Source organism: Botryllus schlosseri, chromosome 15 (genome assembly GCF_051294905.1).
Source record: "Botryllus schlosseri isolate E-star chromosome 15, Bs_hap1, whole genome shotgun sequence".
Classification (NCBI taxonomy): Eukaryota; Metazoa; Chordata; class Ascidiacea; order Stolidobranchia; family Styelidae; genus Botryllus; species Botryllus schlosseri.
The window spans coordinates 21,587,186-21,602,925 of NC_137250.1; the positions used below are offsets into that span (position 1 = coordinate 21,587,186).

General features: G+C 39.5%; 2 protein-coding genes across 3 annotated transcripts in view; one reads left to right on the forward strand and one right to left on the reverse strand.

The window, feature by feature from the left end:
* The window catches only part of LOC145457194 (FACT complex subunit SPT16-like), a 284,951-nt gene that overhangs the window by 160,081 nt on the left and 109,130 nt on the right, over window positions 1–15,740 (reverse strand). The window lies entirely within an intron of this gene.
* Window positions 1–15,740, forward strand: part of LOC145457338 (dynein beta chain, ciliary-like) — an 84,484-nt gene that overhangs the window by 25,529 nt on the left and 43,215 nt on the right. For both annotated transcript variants that reach the window (XM_080335529.1, XM_080335531.1), the window contains exons 30-49: window positions 468–679; window positions 1,647–1,976; window positions 3,244–3,398; window positions 3,486–3,612; window positions 4,115–4,270; window positions 4,327–4,491; window positions 5,446–5,573; window positions 6,047–6,280; window positions 6,773–6,890; window positions 7,756–7,899; window positions 8,365–8,522; window positions 8,875–9,013; window positions 9,510–9,681; window positions 9,887–10,002; window positions 10,847–11,057; window positions 11,871–11,998; window positions 12,065–12,213; window positions 13,018–13,168; window positions 14,337–14,468; window positions 14,817–14,990. In XM_080335529.1, the coding sequence (XP_080191655.1) occupies window positions 468–679; window positions 1,647–1,976; window positions 3,244–3,398; window positions 3,486–3,612; window positions 4,115–4,270; window positions 4,327–4,491; window positions 5,446–5,573; window positions 6,047–6,280; window positions 6,773–6,890; window positions 7,756–7,899; window positions 8,365–8,522; window positions 8,875–9,013; window positions 9,510–9,681; window positions 9,887–10,002; window positions 10,847–11,057; window positions 11,871–11,998; window positions 12,065–12,213; window positions 13,018–13,168; window positions 14,337–14,468; window positions 14,817–14,990 (3,299 nt within the window). The remainder of the gene's footprint in view (window positions 1–467; window positions 680–1,646; window positions 1,977–3,243; window positions 3,399–3,485; window positions 3,613–4,114; window positions 4,271–4,326; window positions 4,492–5,445; window positions 5,574–6,046; window positions 6,281–6,772; window positions 6,891–7,755; window positions 7,900–8,364; window positions 8,523–8,874; window positions 9,014–9,509; window positions 9,682–9,886; window positions 10,003–10,846; window positions 11,058–11,870; window positions 11,999–12,064; window positions 12,214–13,017; window positions 13,169–14,336; window positions 14,469–14,816; window positions 14,991–15,740) is intronic.

The window sequence follows — 15,740 nt, forward strand, 5'->3', positions numbered from 1 at the left end:
TCATTCATAATATTGTAATTTTCCTCGGTCTAAACTGTTTCTGGCCCTATTTTCCAAGTATCAGATACTGATAGACGAAATACCAATCACACGGTGACTTAACTATTCTTTGAAGTTACAATGAAACGTCTGCCTCGGCCGTCCTAGTCTCGAGTCATACACAAGCACTCGAGTACAAGTCGAGTTAACACAGACGTTGGCTCGAGTCGAGTCATTTTAAGCATTTGAAAAAATGGCTCGAGACAAGTCGAGTCACCAAAAAATCGCGACTTGAGTCAAGTCATGATTCGAGTCATTACAACCGACCGATTAGGAATTAAGTGTTGAAACTATGATTCTCGTTAAAATTAATGATATGACTCTTAGTGGAAAAGACTTTATTCATTAAAAATTAGGCCCAATTCGGATTATTGTGCCCTGGACGACTTGGGAAACGGCAAAAGTAATGGTGAATGTTTTATCGACAGAATGCAGAGCCTGGGACGCGTTCACCGGTCTCGATTTGTCGGTGAAGAATATGCTGACATCGCTCAGGGCTATTGTCGAACTAAGGAATCCGGCCATCAGAGAACGCCACTGGCATCAATTGATGACGGCCACAGGCGTGCAGTTTAACATGGACGACAGCACGACGCTGGCCGACTTACTGGCGCTTCAGCTGCACAAAGTGGAAGACGAGGTTAGATCGGAATTCACTTCAGTTGAACGCTTCGACTGTGAATTTATTTTGGAAAGGGGCCACTTTATGCTTTTGGATTGAAACGTGAATCTTGTTTCCTGCATTTTTTTGCTTGCATGTTTAGTATCTATTTTTATAAATACATCTGTCGAGTGATTTTGAAGCTGATGATAAATGAAGGACGTTTGAGATAGTGGTGCTTGTAGAGAAAATACACTTGAATATTCCAAAAAAATAATAGGATTTTGTTGCTGACCACATCGTAAATATTCACGCTAGAGTAAGCCAGACTAGGACAACTATAAAATCTTCAGCTCTTCCAAAATAGATTAGAATTAGAATTACAGCTACTAAGTTTGTTTCCAAATTAGAGTAGAATTTGAATTAGAGCTACACAGTTATTTCCATATTTGATTGAAATTAAAATTACAGATACAAAGTTTCTTTTCCGAATTGGAGTTGAATTTGAATTGGAGCTACACGGTTATTTCCAAATTAGATTCAAATTAGAAATACAGCTACAAAGTTTTTTTCTAAATTAGAGTAGAATTTGAATTAGAGCCGCACAGTTATTTCCAAATTTGATTAAAATTAAGATTACAGCTACAAAGTTTTTTTCCAAATTGTAGTAGATTTAAAATTATAGCTGCAAAGTTATTTTCAAATTTGATTAACATTAGAATTATAGCAACACAGTTTTTTTCCAAATTACAGTGGATTTTGAGTTAGAGCTACGCAGTTGTTTCCAAATCAGATCAAAATTAGAAATACAGTTACCAAGTTTTTTTTCTCTCCAGATTAGACTAGAATTTGAATTAGAGCTACACAGTTATTTCCAAACTGGTTCAAAATTTGAATTATAGCTATACGTTTTTTCCCAAATTAGATTAGAATTAGAGTTACTGAATTCGCGAAAAATTATCTAATTGTCCATGTCTGGAGCTAACTACCTTTACCCCATACCCAGGTGAAAAACATTGTGGACAAAGCCGTCAAAGAAATGGGTATCGAGAGAGTGCTGGAAGAGATGCAGCAGACTTGGGGTGAAGTGCAAGCCAAGTTCGAACGCCACCACACGGGCACCCCGCTTTTGGAGACGGACGAAGAGCTGATAGAGGCGCTAGAAGAGAACGAAGTCCAGCTGCAAACCCTTCTCATGTCCAAGTTTGTGGAGTACTTCAGGGAGGAAGTGCAGGCTTGGCAGAATAAGCTGTCTACGACGGACGCGGTGATACAGCTTTGGTTGGAAGTGCAGAGGACTTGGGTGCATCTGGAAAGCATATTCATTGGAGCTGAGGTGATACTTGATGATCGATTGTGATTTGAGTATAATGGCAATGCTCATTGTGGTTTCATATGAGAAAATATTGCCAGCATTACATCACATTATAGATAATTTGGTATTTTTCGGAACAACATCTAAAAATGGTACCTTAAACGCTCTCTTGTTCGAAATTTCGTGCCGGTGACGCCATTTTTTGTGATACGATTGTTGAGATACAAGGTTCTTTCCCATTCTCTACTAGTTACTGACGATTACCCCTGACGAGTGTCAGCCGAAAATATTCAGGCTCATTTCAATATGAAAATACTTTTCAATACTTCACAGATAGTGATTTCCACTAATGCTACCATTGTTTAATTTTTTTTCTATTTTCCTTTCTTAACTAAACATTTTTTTACAGCCAGACTGTTCTGAGTCAAGTGTACCTGTTTGATGCTGGTGTGATCAGACTAGATGACCTTCACGGTCTTATCGTTCATTCCTATCTAATACCGAATACTGTGCACGCATATTTTCTGTACCACCATCACTGCCGTTTGTTATGTATTTTGGTTCGATGAAAATGAAGACTCTCTCTCTCGTAGTAGGGTTGTTCAAAAGTGATTTTTATTTCAGATTTTCTGGCTATTAACTAAAATTGTAAATTTGGCTGAAAAACCGTGCCCCAAATTAAGTTTAGTGTGAGTAATCCCAGAATTATGAATACCCTCACTTCTACGATCTGGAATTTAGTCAAATTTGTTGTTGCATAGGTTTTTTGACAACTTAACAATTCCGTGGGTTAGCCTGCAAAATTTGAAAAAAAAAATCACTTTTTTATAATAAAATTAAAGTTTTTAAAGTCCAATAGTTTCACTTCTACTCATTGGAATTGAGCCAAGTTTGGTGTGCAACTTTTTTCAGCCAACCTGACAAATTTAGTTGATAGCCGCAAAAATCTGAAAAAAGGAGGTATTTTTGAACAACCCTAAATTGCGTAGTTGTGTTCTATGTGTTTTCTATGTACGATCAAAATTGAGGTTTCAAGGATTCCGTTGTTCGGAAAAGTGTAAAAATAGATATATGCCATCTGTCATGTCACTCTAGACAGATTTGATAGTCAGATTATATTCATCTTGTTTAAAAAATATCGTCGAGTTTTATAGAATTATAGTCCGTATTATATCATATATATTGTACACAGTCTCCAGTCATCATTACATAATTTGTAAGACCAAAATCAAGTATATTCAAACGATAGTATCAATTCCTTTGAATTAACATTGTCTATTTGTAACAGGACATCAGGTCGCAGCTACCGGACGACACGGAAAGATTTGTGCAGATCGACAAAGACTTGAAGGAGCTGATGTTCGAGTCAGAAAAAATCCCAAACATTATCGAGTCCGCGATTCGCGAAGGCTTGCACGAGAAGCTAGAGAATCTTCTGGAGAGGTAATGGGAACTTGTTGCCCCGTTTGAAACGATGTATTTTCACACGTCGGCATGATTAGTGTCTGATTGTAATTGTTGTATTTGCAGGCTTGCCGTTTGTGAAAAATCTCTCGCCGAATACCTTGAGAGGAAGCGTCTCCTGTTTCCGCGCTTTTATTTCATGTCCGCCGCCGGTTTGCTCGATATTTTATCAAAGGGAACTGTACCACCGGAGGTTAGAACGGGCTGGTTGATGAAATTCTTAAAACTCTGCACATCAAATTTTACTCCCTTCCAATTATCATTGGAGTAAAATTTGTGGATTGATTTCAAAAAGCAAATTAGAAGCCAAGTTATTCGAGTAGCATAGCTTAATGATAGAGTTTCCCGCCGTAAATATCATTTTTTTTTCAAATACAAAATTTTCGACTGCAATAACTTCGCTTCTATGGGTTGGAATTCATCCAAATTTGTTATGCATCGTTTTTTGGACAACGTGACGATTTCATGGGGTCAGTAAATTTTTTTTCAATAAAATCAAAATTTTTAACTTCAATAATTAAGCTTCTGCGAAAGGCAGCCAAATTTATTAGGCAACCTAAAAATTCTATGAAGTAGCCAATATAATTTGAAAAAAAAGTTTTTTTTGGAAAACCCTAATGCAGCGGCGTCGCACGCTAAATTGCTTTTTATTGTGTCACATGCTCAAATATGAGGCAACCCAATTTTTTGTTTAGGTCACCCATCACTTGCGTCAACTATTCGATAACATCAACGGGCTGGAATTTCAAGTCGGAGAAGATGGAGAGATTGATCAACACGTCGCAATCGGAATGTACAGCAAGGAAAAAGAATATGCCGAATTTGATAAGCCTACAAAATTGAGAGGACAGGTAAACCTGCAGACATCGTTTCAAAGTACAAGCGATTATTATCTGCTATCCTACAGGTTGAGACTTGGTTGAATACTTTACTGAAATCTATGCAATCCACCGTGAGGAAAACTCTGGAGGAATCAGTTGTGTCGTACGAGGAGAAGCCGAGAGATCAGTGGCTGTTCGATTACCCGGCGCAAATCGCGCTGACGGGCTCGCAAATCTGGTGGACCACAGAAGTTAGTCGATTGTGATATAATTTTTTTAATTTTAAAAAATATCATTTAATCACCGAATTTGAAGAAAAACAATGTTACAGTTGATGTGGATTGAGAAAATGATATGTATCTCTCAGAATGAATGTAGGCTAGCTATCATTACATCATTACAAACAATCAGTGACGAAGTATTTAGATGTGCACAAGTAGGTATTGCTGGCTAGTTTCACTACTTGAAGGGTTTTCGACGCAGAGCTACATACTTTTCGCACTTGGGCTTTCGCAAATGAGAAAATAGTTCCCCTCAGAATAAAAGTTGCAATCAGGGTTGTAAACAAGTCAAAAGGTTCCGAGTCGCAAGTCAATCTCACTTTTATAGTTTTGACTCGAGTCAAGTCGAGTCATTTTCAATTCACGCCGAGTCGAGTTCGAGTCCAAGTCAGCTAGTAGAGTCCGAGTCATGTCGTTTGACTCTAGTCCTAGTCATCATGTCTGTCTTGGCCGTTCTAGTCTCGAGTCATATGATCTGGTTCGAGTCATGCACAATGACTCGAGTACAAACCGAGTCAATACGAAAATTGACTCGAGTCAAGACGAGTCGTTTTATGCATTTGAAAAAATGACTCGAGTCAAGTCGAGTCGTGACTCGAGTCATTACAAACTTGGTTGCTATCCTGGGCTATTAACAGAAATACTCACTCGGGTTATGTATCAGGCTACTTGATAATTTTTGATGCAAAACTACTTAATTGTCATCGAGTACTTCTACTTCTGCCTGAATAAAAACGTTGACTACCTTCACTTCCTCTGCATATAAGACTCACCGTCTGAGAAACATTGAACCGAAATGCAAGTATCACGACCTATACATGCTAATTTCATTGGTCTGACATTGAACAATACCGCGTATCACAGCTTTGCTACGGAAGCGGACATAATTTCCACTGATTTAACTTGCTGGATATTGTCGCTTAGGTGGGGATTGCGTTTGAAAAGCTGGAAGAAGGCTTCGAAAACGCCATGAAAGATTACAACAAGAAGCAAATCAACCAGCTCAATGCTTTGATTAACCATCTCCTCGGGCAGCTCACTCCATTAGAAAGGTAATATTTATATCTTATCCCGATGACCTAAGAAAGTACGGTATATATTTTGATGGTGCATATGAAATTTTCAATGTTTACATTTCACAGTAAAATTCAGGTTTGTAACCAAGTCACAAGGTCCCGAGTCACAAGTCAATCTCGCTGTTATTGTTTTGACTTGGGTCAAGTTAGCCATTTTCAATTCATCGCCGAGTCAAGTCCCAGTCGGTTAGTAGAGGGTCGAGTCCGAGTCATAGTGTTTTGACTCAAGTCCGGGCTCAGTTGTCAGCTCGTTCCGTTTCAATCCACTTTTTTCAACTTTGCTCGAGTGTTATAGAACATATATATATAGGCAATCGCGGCCCATGCTTTAAGAAACCCTGATACAGCTTCACTCTTTACAAAATCTAAATCTTCTGCCGAGAGCCTTGTATTGTAATCTAACATAATATACATATCGTTGGTTCTATTATTTTACGATACGTTTCCAGACAAAAGATCATGACCATGTGCACCATCGACGTACACAATCGCGACGTAGTGGCCAGGCTGATATCGGAAAAAGTCACTTCGTCGGAAGCCTTCTTGTGGCTCCGCCAGCTACGACACAGATGGGACGAATCAGACGAAAACTGTTACGCCAACATCTGCAACGCGCAGTTTCTTTACCAGTATGAGTATCTCGGCAACACGCCCAGGCTGGTGATCACGCCGCTTACAGACAGGTGAATAGTATATTCATATTCATATTGAAACACATTCCGCTTAATTTGGACACAGGATAATCCAGACAATTTCCAGTTGAATATTTTGTTAAACATAATCACATGCAATGGTGGCATGTAGCACATAGATATTTCACCGATTTATTACACCATTTGGGGCTCAGCTCAAACGTACCTGACCGTAAGCTCAATCATAAACCAATGGCATTGCTGCACGCATTTACAAGTTACACTTCATTCAGAAACATCTTCTGATTAGTGCAAGGTTCTGTATCAGTCAAAATCTAGCATCTAGTGTTTAGATGGTATGACGCAATTATAACATTTAAAATCGAAAAATGATTAGGATTATTGCCATTGTTGAAACTTGGAGGTTTCAGCACAAATTAAACTCATTCTCAGGCGGCTTTGCACCTCCCCTCAGCTGCTTTCGCGACCACCAGTTTCAGAATCACTGTTTTAGCACAAGATGAGAGATTATGATATTTTTAGATGTTACATCACGCTGACGCAGTCCCTGCATCTGATCATGAGTGGCGCGCCCGCCGGACCGGCAGGCACTGGCAAGACTGAGACCACAAAGGACTTGGGACGGGCGCTAGGAGTACAGGTGTGAATAAATGCTACTTGCAGAAAACACTCCCAAGAAATTTTCACTTGCGTCTGTTCAATTTATTACTAAAGCTGATCAAAATTGTGCATTAGGTTTCAATTCGATGATTCCAGTATTCCTCAGTATTATATGACGTGATAGCAGTGTTATTGATTTCAGAATTTCAAGTATGTACCTTTTACGCGGCCACAAAATATAATGCGAGTTACATCCCGTATCATAGATAATTCGATGTTTTTTCGACCAATCCAATTTCATTGCGCCTTGTGACAATGCTTGGGTATCTACTTCCAAGACATATCGTTTTTATTAATTCGCCTACCATAGTGTTATGATACAACCGATCGAGATTTTAAGACTCCCATGATGATAAAAAGTAGGGTTACCATATGTCTTATTTCAAGAGGATTCGTCCTCTTTTTCAAGAAACCAGAAGCGTCCTCTGTCGGAATTTGTCCTCTTTATCTAGAAAAAGTGCTAAAATACTTGCAAAAATCGGACTCTGACGTACTAAGCGGCAGAACTGGCTGAAAAACAAAACAAAAAATAAGTTCCTACGTTTAATTCAGGAGCCATTTATTATAGGAATGAGCGGGTGTTTCTCGAGTCTAGTCGGAGAAATGACCTTTTTTTTTATTCAACCCTATACTATTACTCGAAAAAATTTCCAAGTCACCCGTTTTCTCGTCCGGTATCATAGCTTTTAAGACTTTTGAAAAGTGTCCGCTTTTTCGCATCTCAAAATATGGCAACCCTATAAAAAGTATTGAAACTAAAATTTCACCATTTGAAAAAAGCGAGTCCAGTATTCCAAACGTTTTGCCGATTTCTATTTATTACCTGGTTCAAATACCTTTTTAAGGTCTACGTGTTCAACTGCTCCGAGCAAATGGACTATCGGTCCATCGGTAATATCTACAAAGGCCTGGTCCAAACGGGATCGTGGGGTTGTTTTGATGAATTCAACAGGATCGCAATTGAAGTTCTTTCCGTGGTTGCTGTGCAGGTAATGGCTGCTTTGAAGATTGGAGAGATTTTATTTATCATCTCAAGAATTCAAACATATACTTTAAGTTGACATGATGCAAAAATGAATGTTTCGATGCAGTACGCGAGAATGTGGTTCATGGAAGAATAGTGCTGTAAAATGAATATTTGAAAATACTTTTTTGGCTACAGGACCTTAATATGCATTTTGATACTATATTCATAATAACATATTTATTCGCATTTTAATATATTTACGTAATGAATATATTATTAAAATGTATATTGAAATGAGTATTGATAGAAATATACGGTGACGATTATATACTGACGATTACACCTGACGAGAGTTAGCAAAAAATTAACTGGGTTTATATCAGTATGAATATGCTAATTAATGGTATATTTTTTCCATTTTCTTTTCAATATATCCATTCTGTTGATTTAACTAAAAATTAAGAACAGCTTATCGATCATTTCTAAGGTGAAAATGATCCAAGACTCGTTGAAAGCCAAGAAAACCCACTTCATGTTTCTCGGGGACGATATCAAACTCTGCCCCAGCGTCGGAATATTCATCACCATGAATCCGGGATACGCGGGCAGAACGGAATTGCCTGAAAATCTGAAGGCGTTATTCAGGTAACGTCGAATTCACGGGCTTGACAATGTAATTTCGTGTGGGGTAGCATATATCGTGGAATGAAAAAGTGCTTCTTGGGGTTACTGCATTTAAATGTACATCTCAATATTATACTGATATCAAAATGTTTTAGGATGGCACTCTTGAATACTTTCCCCAAGCCTGACTTGGCAATTGATATACATGGATAAGACGATATCTGTGACTTGATAGGGTCTAGCCAATAATGAACCGGAGTACCTTAAACACTATAATAGTTGAGTCTAAGCTATAAAATGCCAAGTGTACTACCACTGGTCTACAGTACCATTCTATTCGCCTACACTGACCTATCCTATTTTGAATTTCTAGGCCGTGTGCTATGGTCGTTCCGGACATCGCTCAAATATGTGAGATTAACCTTGTCGCCGAGGGTTTCACAGAAGCAAAAATACTCGCCAGGAAATTCATTACGCTCTACAATCTATGCAAGGAACTTTGTTCAAAGCAGGTGAATAATTTAGTGTATCCGTCGACGATTATTAAATGGTGGTTGTCAAAGTAGTCAAGCTTCATAAAAAGTAAGTAGTTTTCCGTAAAAAAACTGTTATGCAAATTTGGAAGTCGTCAAAAAACATAATCACTCCAGCAAGTCATGCTAGTACGGAAGCCTACTCCAATAAAGTAACAGTACAAGTTCCTGTAATTTTTGAAAATATATCAAGTTATCTTCACATAAAGGCCGTTTGGCCTTCATAAACTCGATGGAATCACATTCAAACCATTCTTTAGCTTAAAAGTAAGTACTTTTGCCTAAAAACCGTTATGCGGAAGAAGTCAAAAAACATAAGCACTTGCCTTAGTAGTGCAAGCTGACAAAATTTACTTGATTACCCGAAAAAATAGTAGAGGTACTTGGTATTGAGATATTTGAGTCGAATATTTTGACGTTCTTGAAACTTTTGAAATATCTAATTGTATAGTCAACTTGTATGTTTTCATAATAGTCCCACTACGATTGGGGTTTGCGGGCGGTCAAGAGCGTGCTGGTGGTTGCCGGGTCTCTGCGGCGTGCGGACAGACAGCGGCCTGAAGACCAGGTCTTGATGAGAGCCTTGCGGGACTTCAACTTGCCGAAAATTGTCACAGAAGACGTGCCCATCTTTATGGGCTTGATCGGTTAGTGTCGCACTGAATTACATAAACTTTATAGCCATTGCTACGCCTGGATGGGAAGTATACTAGAAAGACTGCTTCTGGATACCTCTAAGCTTCAAGATATATATCAATATCCCTAGTCTAGCAGTACACAGCTTGGTGACACCACATTGTGTATAGTGTGTATGTGGAAGTTTTGTACCTCCATCTCTACTGTATTTTCCAGGCGACCTCTTTCCGTCTCTCGAAGTGCCGCGGAAGAGAGATATGGACTTTGAGAAAAAAATCAGAAAGTCGGTTGTTTCATTGAGACTGCAGCCGGAGGAGAGCTTTGTTTTAAAAGTATGCATCGTACATCTACCAGCTTATTGAATACGGTTTCTTCTTCGATGTTGTATCAAGTAGATTTGGTCGTTGGGTCACATACTTTAGTAGTTGATGAAAGGGGGCTATTTTTGAAAAAGAGAGGGAGAGCCTTTATTTTCATCCAACCGAATTGCAACAAGCAGACGGCAATGATGGTGGTACAGAAAATACGCATGCACAGTATTCGATATCAGATAGGAATGATCGATACGACCTTCGAGGTCAACTGGTCTGATAACACCCGCATCAAACGGGTACACTTGTCTCTACACAGTCTGGCTGTAACAAATATTAGTTCAAAAAGGAAATTACAAAAAGAGAAATTAACAAATGGTATCAAATCAATGAAGCAGTGTATGACCAAGTCGTTATGACAGTTTCACTCGTAAACCTGACGGCAACATATCCCATACTGAGCGAGATAGTGTAATGGTTGTGCGCCCGGCTTCTTGAGCGGTAGGTCGTGGGTTCGAACCCCGGCCGGGTCACACCAAAGATTCGAAGACTGGTATCCGCGGCTATCCTGCTAGGCGCTCGGCAATCACGGATAGCATGGAGTAGAAAAAAAAGGGGGTGCAGACTAGATGACCTTACTAGAAAGGCCGCATCGCATCTCCGTCGTCAAAGCATCTCGATGGTGCAAGCTAATTTCTGCTTCACAAATTTCGAAATCATAAAAGCAAGTAATTTGGCTCAAAACCTGAAAGGTGAAATGTTGAGTAGTCTAAATCCATAACCATTAGAGAAAGTAATGCAAATAGGCAAAAATAGCATTACTTAATGACTTTGCTCCTCTGATTATTATTTATTGTACCAATAGGTTGTTCAACTGGAGGAGTTATTGCAAGTTCGTCATTCCGTATTCGTCATCGGCGGTGCCGGAGCCGGAAAGTCCAGCATCCTCAAGACGTTGCACGCCACTCATAAATTAATTTCCGCTCACCCGGTTTGGAATGACCTGAACCCGAAAGCGCTCACCACCAACGAGCTGTTTGGATTTATTCATCCGTCTACCAGAGAATGGAAAGACGGTGAGAATTCTTCTTTTTCGTTACATGCATTAGAGCAGCATTGCTGCCATTGTTACAAAGGCGGGTCAAAATACAAGTAGTTTCAGTGGAAGAAACACGAGATGGCGCTCAAGATTAACGGACCACACTATGATATATCTATTTCCACTTTACTTTCTTCTTACATGCTCTAGGCCAGGGGCAGGCGAGTACTTTTTCTCAAGGGGCCAAAGCAAAATCATAAAACATTATTGCGGTCCTTGCAAAATGTTTGAACTATATATATTGCTGCGTACATTTTAAATAGACTCTTGGGGGCACTTAACTTCAATATAAGATTGAGTGGTATACATATTGAAATGAACCCAAGTATTTTTGGCTGACACTCGTCAGGTGTAATTGTCTGCAACTAGTAGACAACATTGTATATTAACAATCGTATCACCAAATATGATGCCACCGGCATAAAATTTGGAATAATCGAGGCAAACAGGCAGCTTGAGTTCAATGTACTGTTTTGAGATTATGCACAAACTCCTTTTGTTGGCACAAACTAGAAGTATGAATACACTATCGAATTGTGTACTGAAGTTTTGTACCTCCAAGAGGCTCTATCTCTGACAGGGTTGTATTGACTCGAGTCACGATTCTTTAGTGACTCGGACTCAACCCTTTACTCGCTGACTTGGATTCCGACTTGACCCGGCGGTGAATTGAAAATGACTCAACTTGACTCGAGTCAAAACTATAAAAATGAGATTGACCTGTGACTCGGAACCTTGTGACTTGGTTGCAACCCTGATTACTGATTTATACGATTCTGTTAAATTTCAGGTCTCTTCTCTTCCATCATGAGAGATCAATCCAATCTGTCTCACAACTCACCGAAATGGATCGTTCTCGACGGCGATATCGATCCAATGTGGATCGAATCTTTGAACACCGTCATGGATGACAATAAGGTATTGTATACTGTATATTCCAATCAGGCTACCATCAGCTTCATTTTTTAATACGTTGTATTCCAGGTGCTAACACTTGCGAGTAACGAGCGTGTCCCGCTGACTAATTCAATGCGTCTTCTGTTCGAAATTTATCATTTGAGATCGGCGACGCCTGCGACAGTTTCGAGGGCGGGGATTCTCTACGTTAACCCGCAGGATCTCGGATGGAACCCGTATGTTGCTTTTAAATTAAATTTATAGGTCACAATATTTTGATACAAATTGGTCGCCTGGAATGTATCTTACATGCTGGTGGTAAATCTCAATTTTTCGTATGTATATTTATATCGATTAGTATTACGTTTCGTACATCTGCTTCGATGCGCATTAGGGTTGTTCAAAAATAACTTTTTTTTGGGGGGGAGGGGATTCTGGGGATTCACTGATTTAAATTGTTAGGTTGCTTATAAAAAACGCTGGACAACACATTCATCTCGATTCCGACTGGCGGATGTGACCGCACAGGATTTTAAAAATTTTGAATTTATTATCAGAAAAATTGAGAAAATAATTCATATTTTACTGTCAACCACTTGAAATTGTTTAGTTGTCCAAAAAAAAAACGGTGCCTAACAACTTTTGCTCACTTTCCACCAGTAGAAGCGACGTTATTGCAGTCTAAAATTTTGGATTCGCAACAATAGCCTGGATGGTGCTGAGTAATCCCAGAATTAGGAACGAAAAAAACTGAGAAAACTTCGCTTCTACGGGTTGGAATTGCGTCAAATTAGTTTTGCATCGTTTTTGTAGGCAACTCGACAATTTCATGGGGTTGACAGTAAAATTTGAAACAATTTTTCAAAATTTTTTTTACAATAGATTCAAAATTTTCAAACTCTCGTGCGTCCTTTTTAGGCAACCTCACAATTTAATCAGTGAATCCCTGGAATCCGTAAAAAATATTTCTGATCAACCCTAGTAAACATGCATTCATAGTACACGTCCCCCCCTTGAAACTATTTGCGATCTTATTGCAGGCCTGTGATGAGCTGGATCGATACCCGCACCATTCAGTCTGAACGAGCGAACCTCACGGTTCTCTTTGACAAATACATTCCCATCTGTTTGGAAGCGATCAAAACCACCTTCAAGACCGTGACCCCCATCCCCGAAAACACTATGGTCCAAGTGAGTATGTTGTTTTTTTTTGGTTTGGGACTATTGGCTACCCAATTACCGAAGAGGGCGAAATTTTGAGCCAATTTCTTGTTAGGCCGAGTCACAAATCAATCTTGATTTTATAGTTTTGACTTGAGTCAAGTCGAGTCATTTTCAATTCACCTGCGAGTCCAAGTCAGCTAGTAGAGGGTCCAGTCCGAGCCATAGTGTTTTGACTCGAGTCCGAGTCCAAGTCATTGTGTTCACTGTTCAGTTTTGAGTTTCATCCGGCTCAACCCACTCTTTTCAACTTTGCTCGAGTGATATAGAATGGCTCGCATTCATAATATAGTAATTTTACCCAGTCTTAACAGTTTCAGGCCCTATTCTCCAAGTATCAGGACTGATAGAGGAAATAACAATCATGCGGCGACTTTACTATTCTACGAAGTCACAATGAAATGTCTGTCTTGGCCGTCCCAGTCTCGAGTCATATGACTTGGTTCGAGTCGTCAATGCAAAAATCGATTCGTTTTGAGTCATTTAAGCGGTCGAAAAAATGACTCAAGTTGAGTCACCAAAAAATTCACGAATCGAGTCATCGCTCGAGTCATTACAACCCTGTGTATATACGTGGTATAAGATCTGTACAAGTAGATTGCAATACTTGTCCAAATGATTATGAATTTAGACCGCTTTTACTTGATAACAGTATTCAGCTTTCAGGCAAAACTAGGCGTAAAATACGTACTTTTTTACTTACTTGGAAATACCTACTTGCACTTGTATTTGAGTAGAATTTAACGACGTTGGTGGCGTATTTTGATAAAAGTCAACTCCAAGGCACCTAAACGAAAGTGTGAACGACCTCTCCTGATATCCTACAGAAGGAGTTTGTGTATCATCTAAAAATAATGTATTGAGCTTAAGCGCTCTCTTCGCTCCAATTATTTGAAATTTCATGCCGGTGACGTCATATTTTGTGATCCAATTGTTGATATACACAATGTTCTTTGCAATTCTCTACTAGTTGCTGACAATTACCCCTGACGAGTGTCAACCGAAAATATGCGGGCTCATTTCAATATGAATATACTATTCAACTGTATATTGAAGTTCTGCACCTCAAAGAAAGCTCTTCAATTGTATCTTCCTATATATTTTTGAGATCATACATCTTGTACTCTTCATATTACAGTCCCTGTGCTATCTTCTTGAATGCCTGCTCACTCCCGAGACGGTGCCTGCCGATTCTCACCGGGATCTGTACGAGCTTTATTTCGTTTTCGCTGCGGTCTGGGCGTTTGGTGGCGGACTTCTGCACGACCAGGTGAAGTATTGAAGCGGTTGCGGCGTGTAGAATTATTTATATTGAATCAACTACTCGGGTAAATTTTGCTATTTAAAACTCTTAGGGACGGGCACAACGAAATGATTTTTACCCACAACATTGTCAGAAAGTGCTATGAAATAAGCATGGTAAAAAAATGCCAAATTTTCTTATATGTTATGTAGAGCAGGCACTATCTTCATTGTTGTCAAGTGCTCGATGAGCTACCTTGATATCACAATAGGCGTAATGATCATCTGTGTCTTATATTAAAATTTACTAATTGCAAACAATGTCTCATATGCATTCTCTGCATATACTCCCGCCAAGATAGCTTCTGTTTATCAGTTGATTGATCACCGGCAAGAATTCAGCCGTTGGTGGGTGAGAGAATTCAAACAGATCAAGTTTCCCGCGTCTGGAGGAGTTTTCGACTTCTGCATCGATCCGAAAACCAGGAAATTCGTGCCTTGGAGCGAGAAGATTCCCAAGTTTACGATGACTCCGGACTTGCCTCTTCAGGTAAGCCACCAACACTACGCAAACACATGATCAACCTCAATCTAGTCCAGGGGTCGCCAACTCAAAACGGGTCGCGGGCCACTTTTCAAATTTCGTAGTGGCCGCGGGCCGCATAAATTCAATATCGACATAAAGGGGCAACCACGTTTTAAAAATCTACGTCAGTACAACGCTGTTCTACATAACATAGGCAATGGGTATAGTGACCACAAAAAAAGTAATATTTCATTAAAGGAATAAAAATACAACAAAGTATCACTGTCATCAATTTCATTTTATTTTAAACTGCGAGCTGTGCACGATACCTAGAAACGCTTTTTGGGACTAGCGAGATACGCAACTAGCTGAAAGACCGTCCCCACTTGAAGCTTAATCTTGTGGGAAAGCCCTAAGCGAGTGGTTCTCAAACCTTTTTTGATATGCCCCCCTATATGATACTGAAAAATTTCGCGCCCCCTTATCGTGATATCACAAAATGCATCCATAATGCTGGCTATCCGAACGGATAGTTTGATGGTATGGAAGGTTATGAATGTTGACGAGAGAATTCTATAATATGAATTCCAGATTTTATTCAGTGCAATAGCTATAACTATGAATTCGAAGAAAATCGTGCCGAGCGCGAATTTTTTTTAGTTGAACGCAGCTCCACGGCCCCTTCAGATGCTTTCACGACCCCATATGGGGACGTACCCTCAGTTTTAGAACCACTTCCCTAAGCAGTTTTCTAGGGGTCTCTGTATTGGAAGT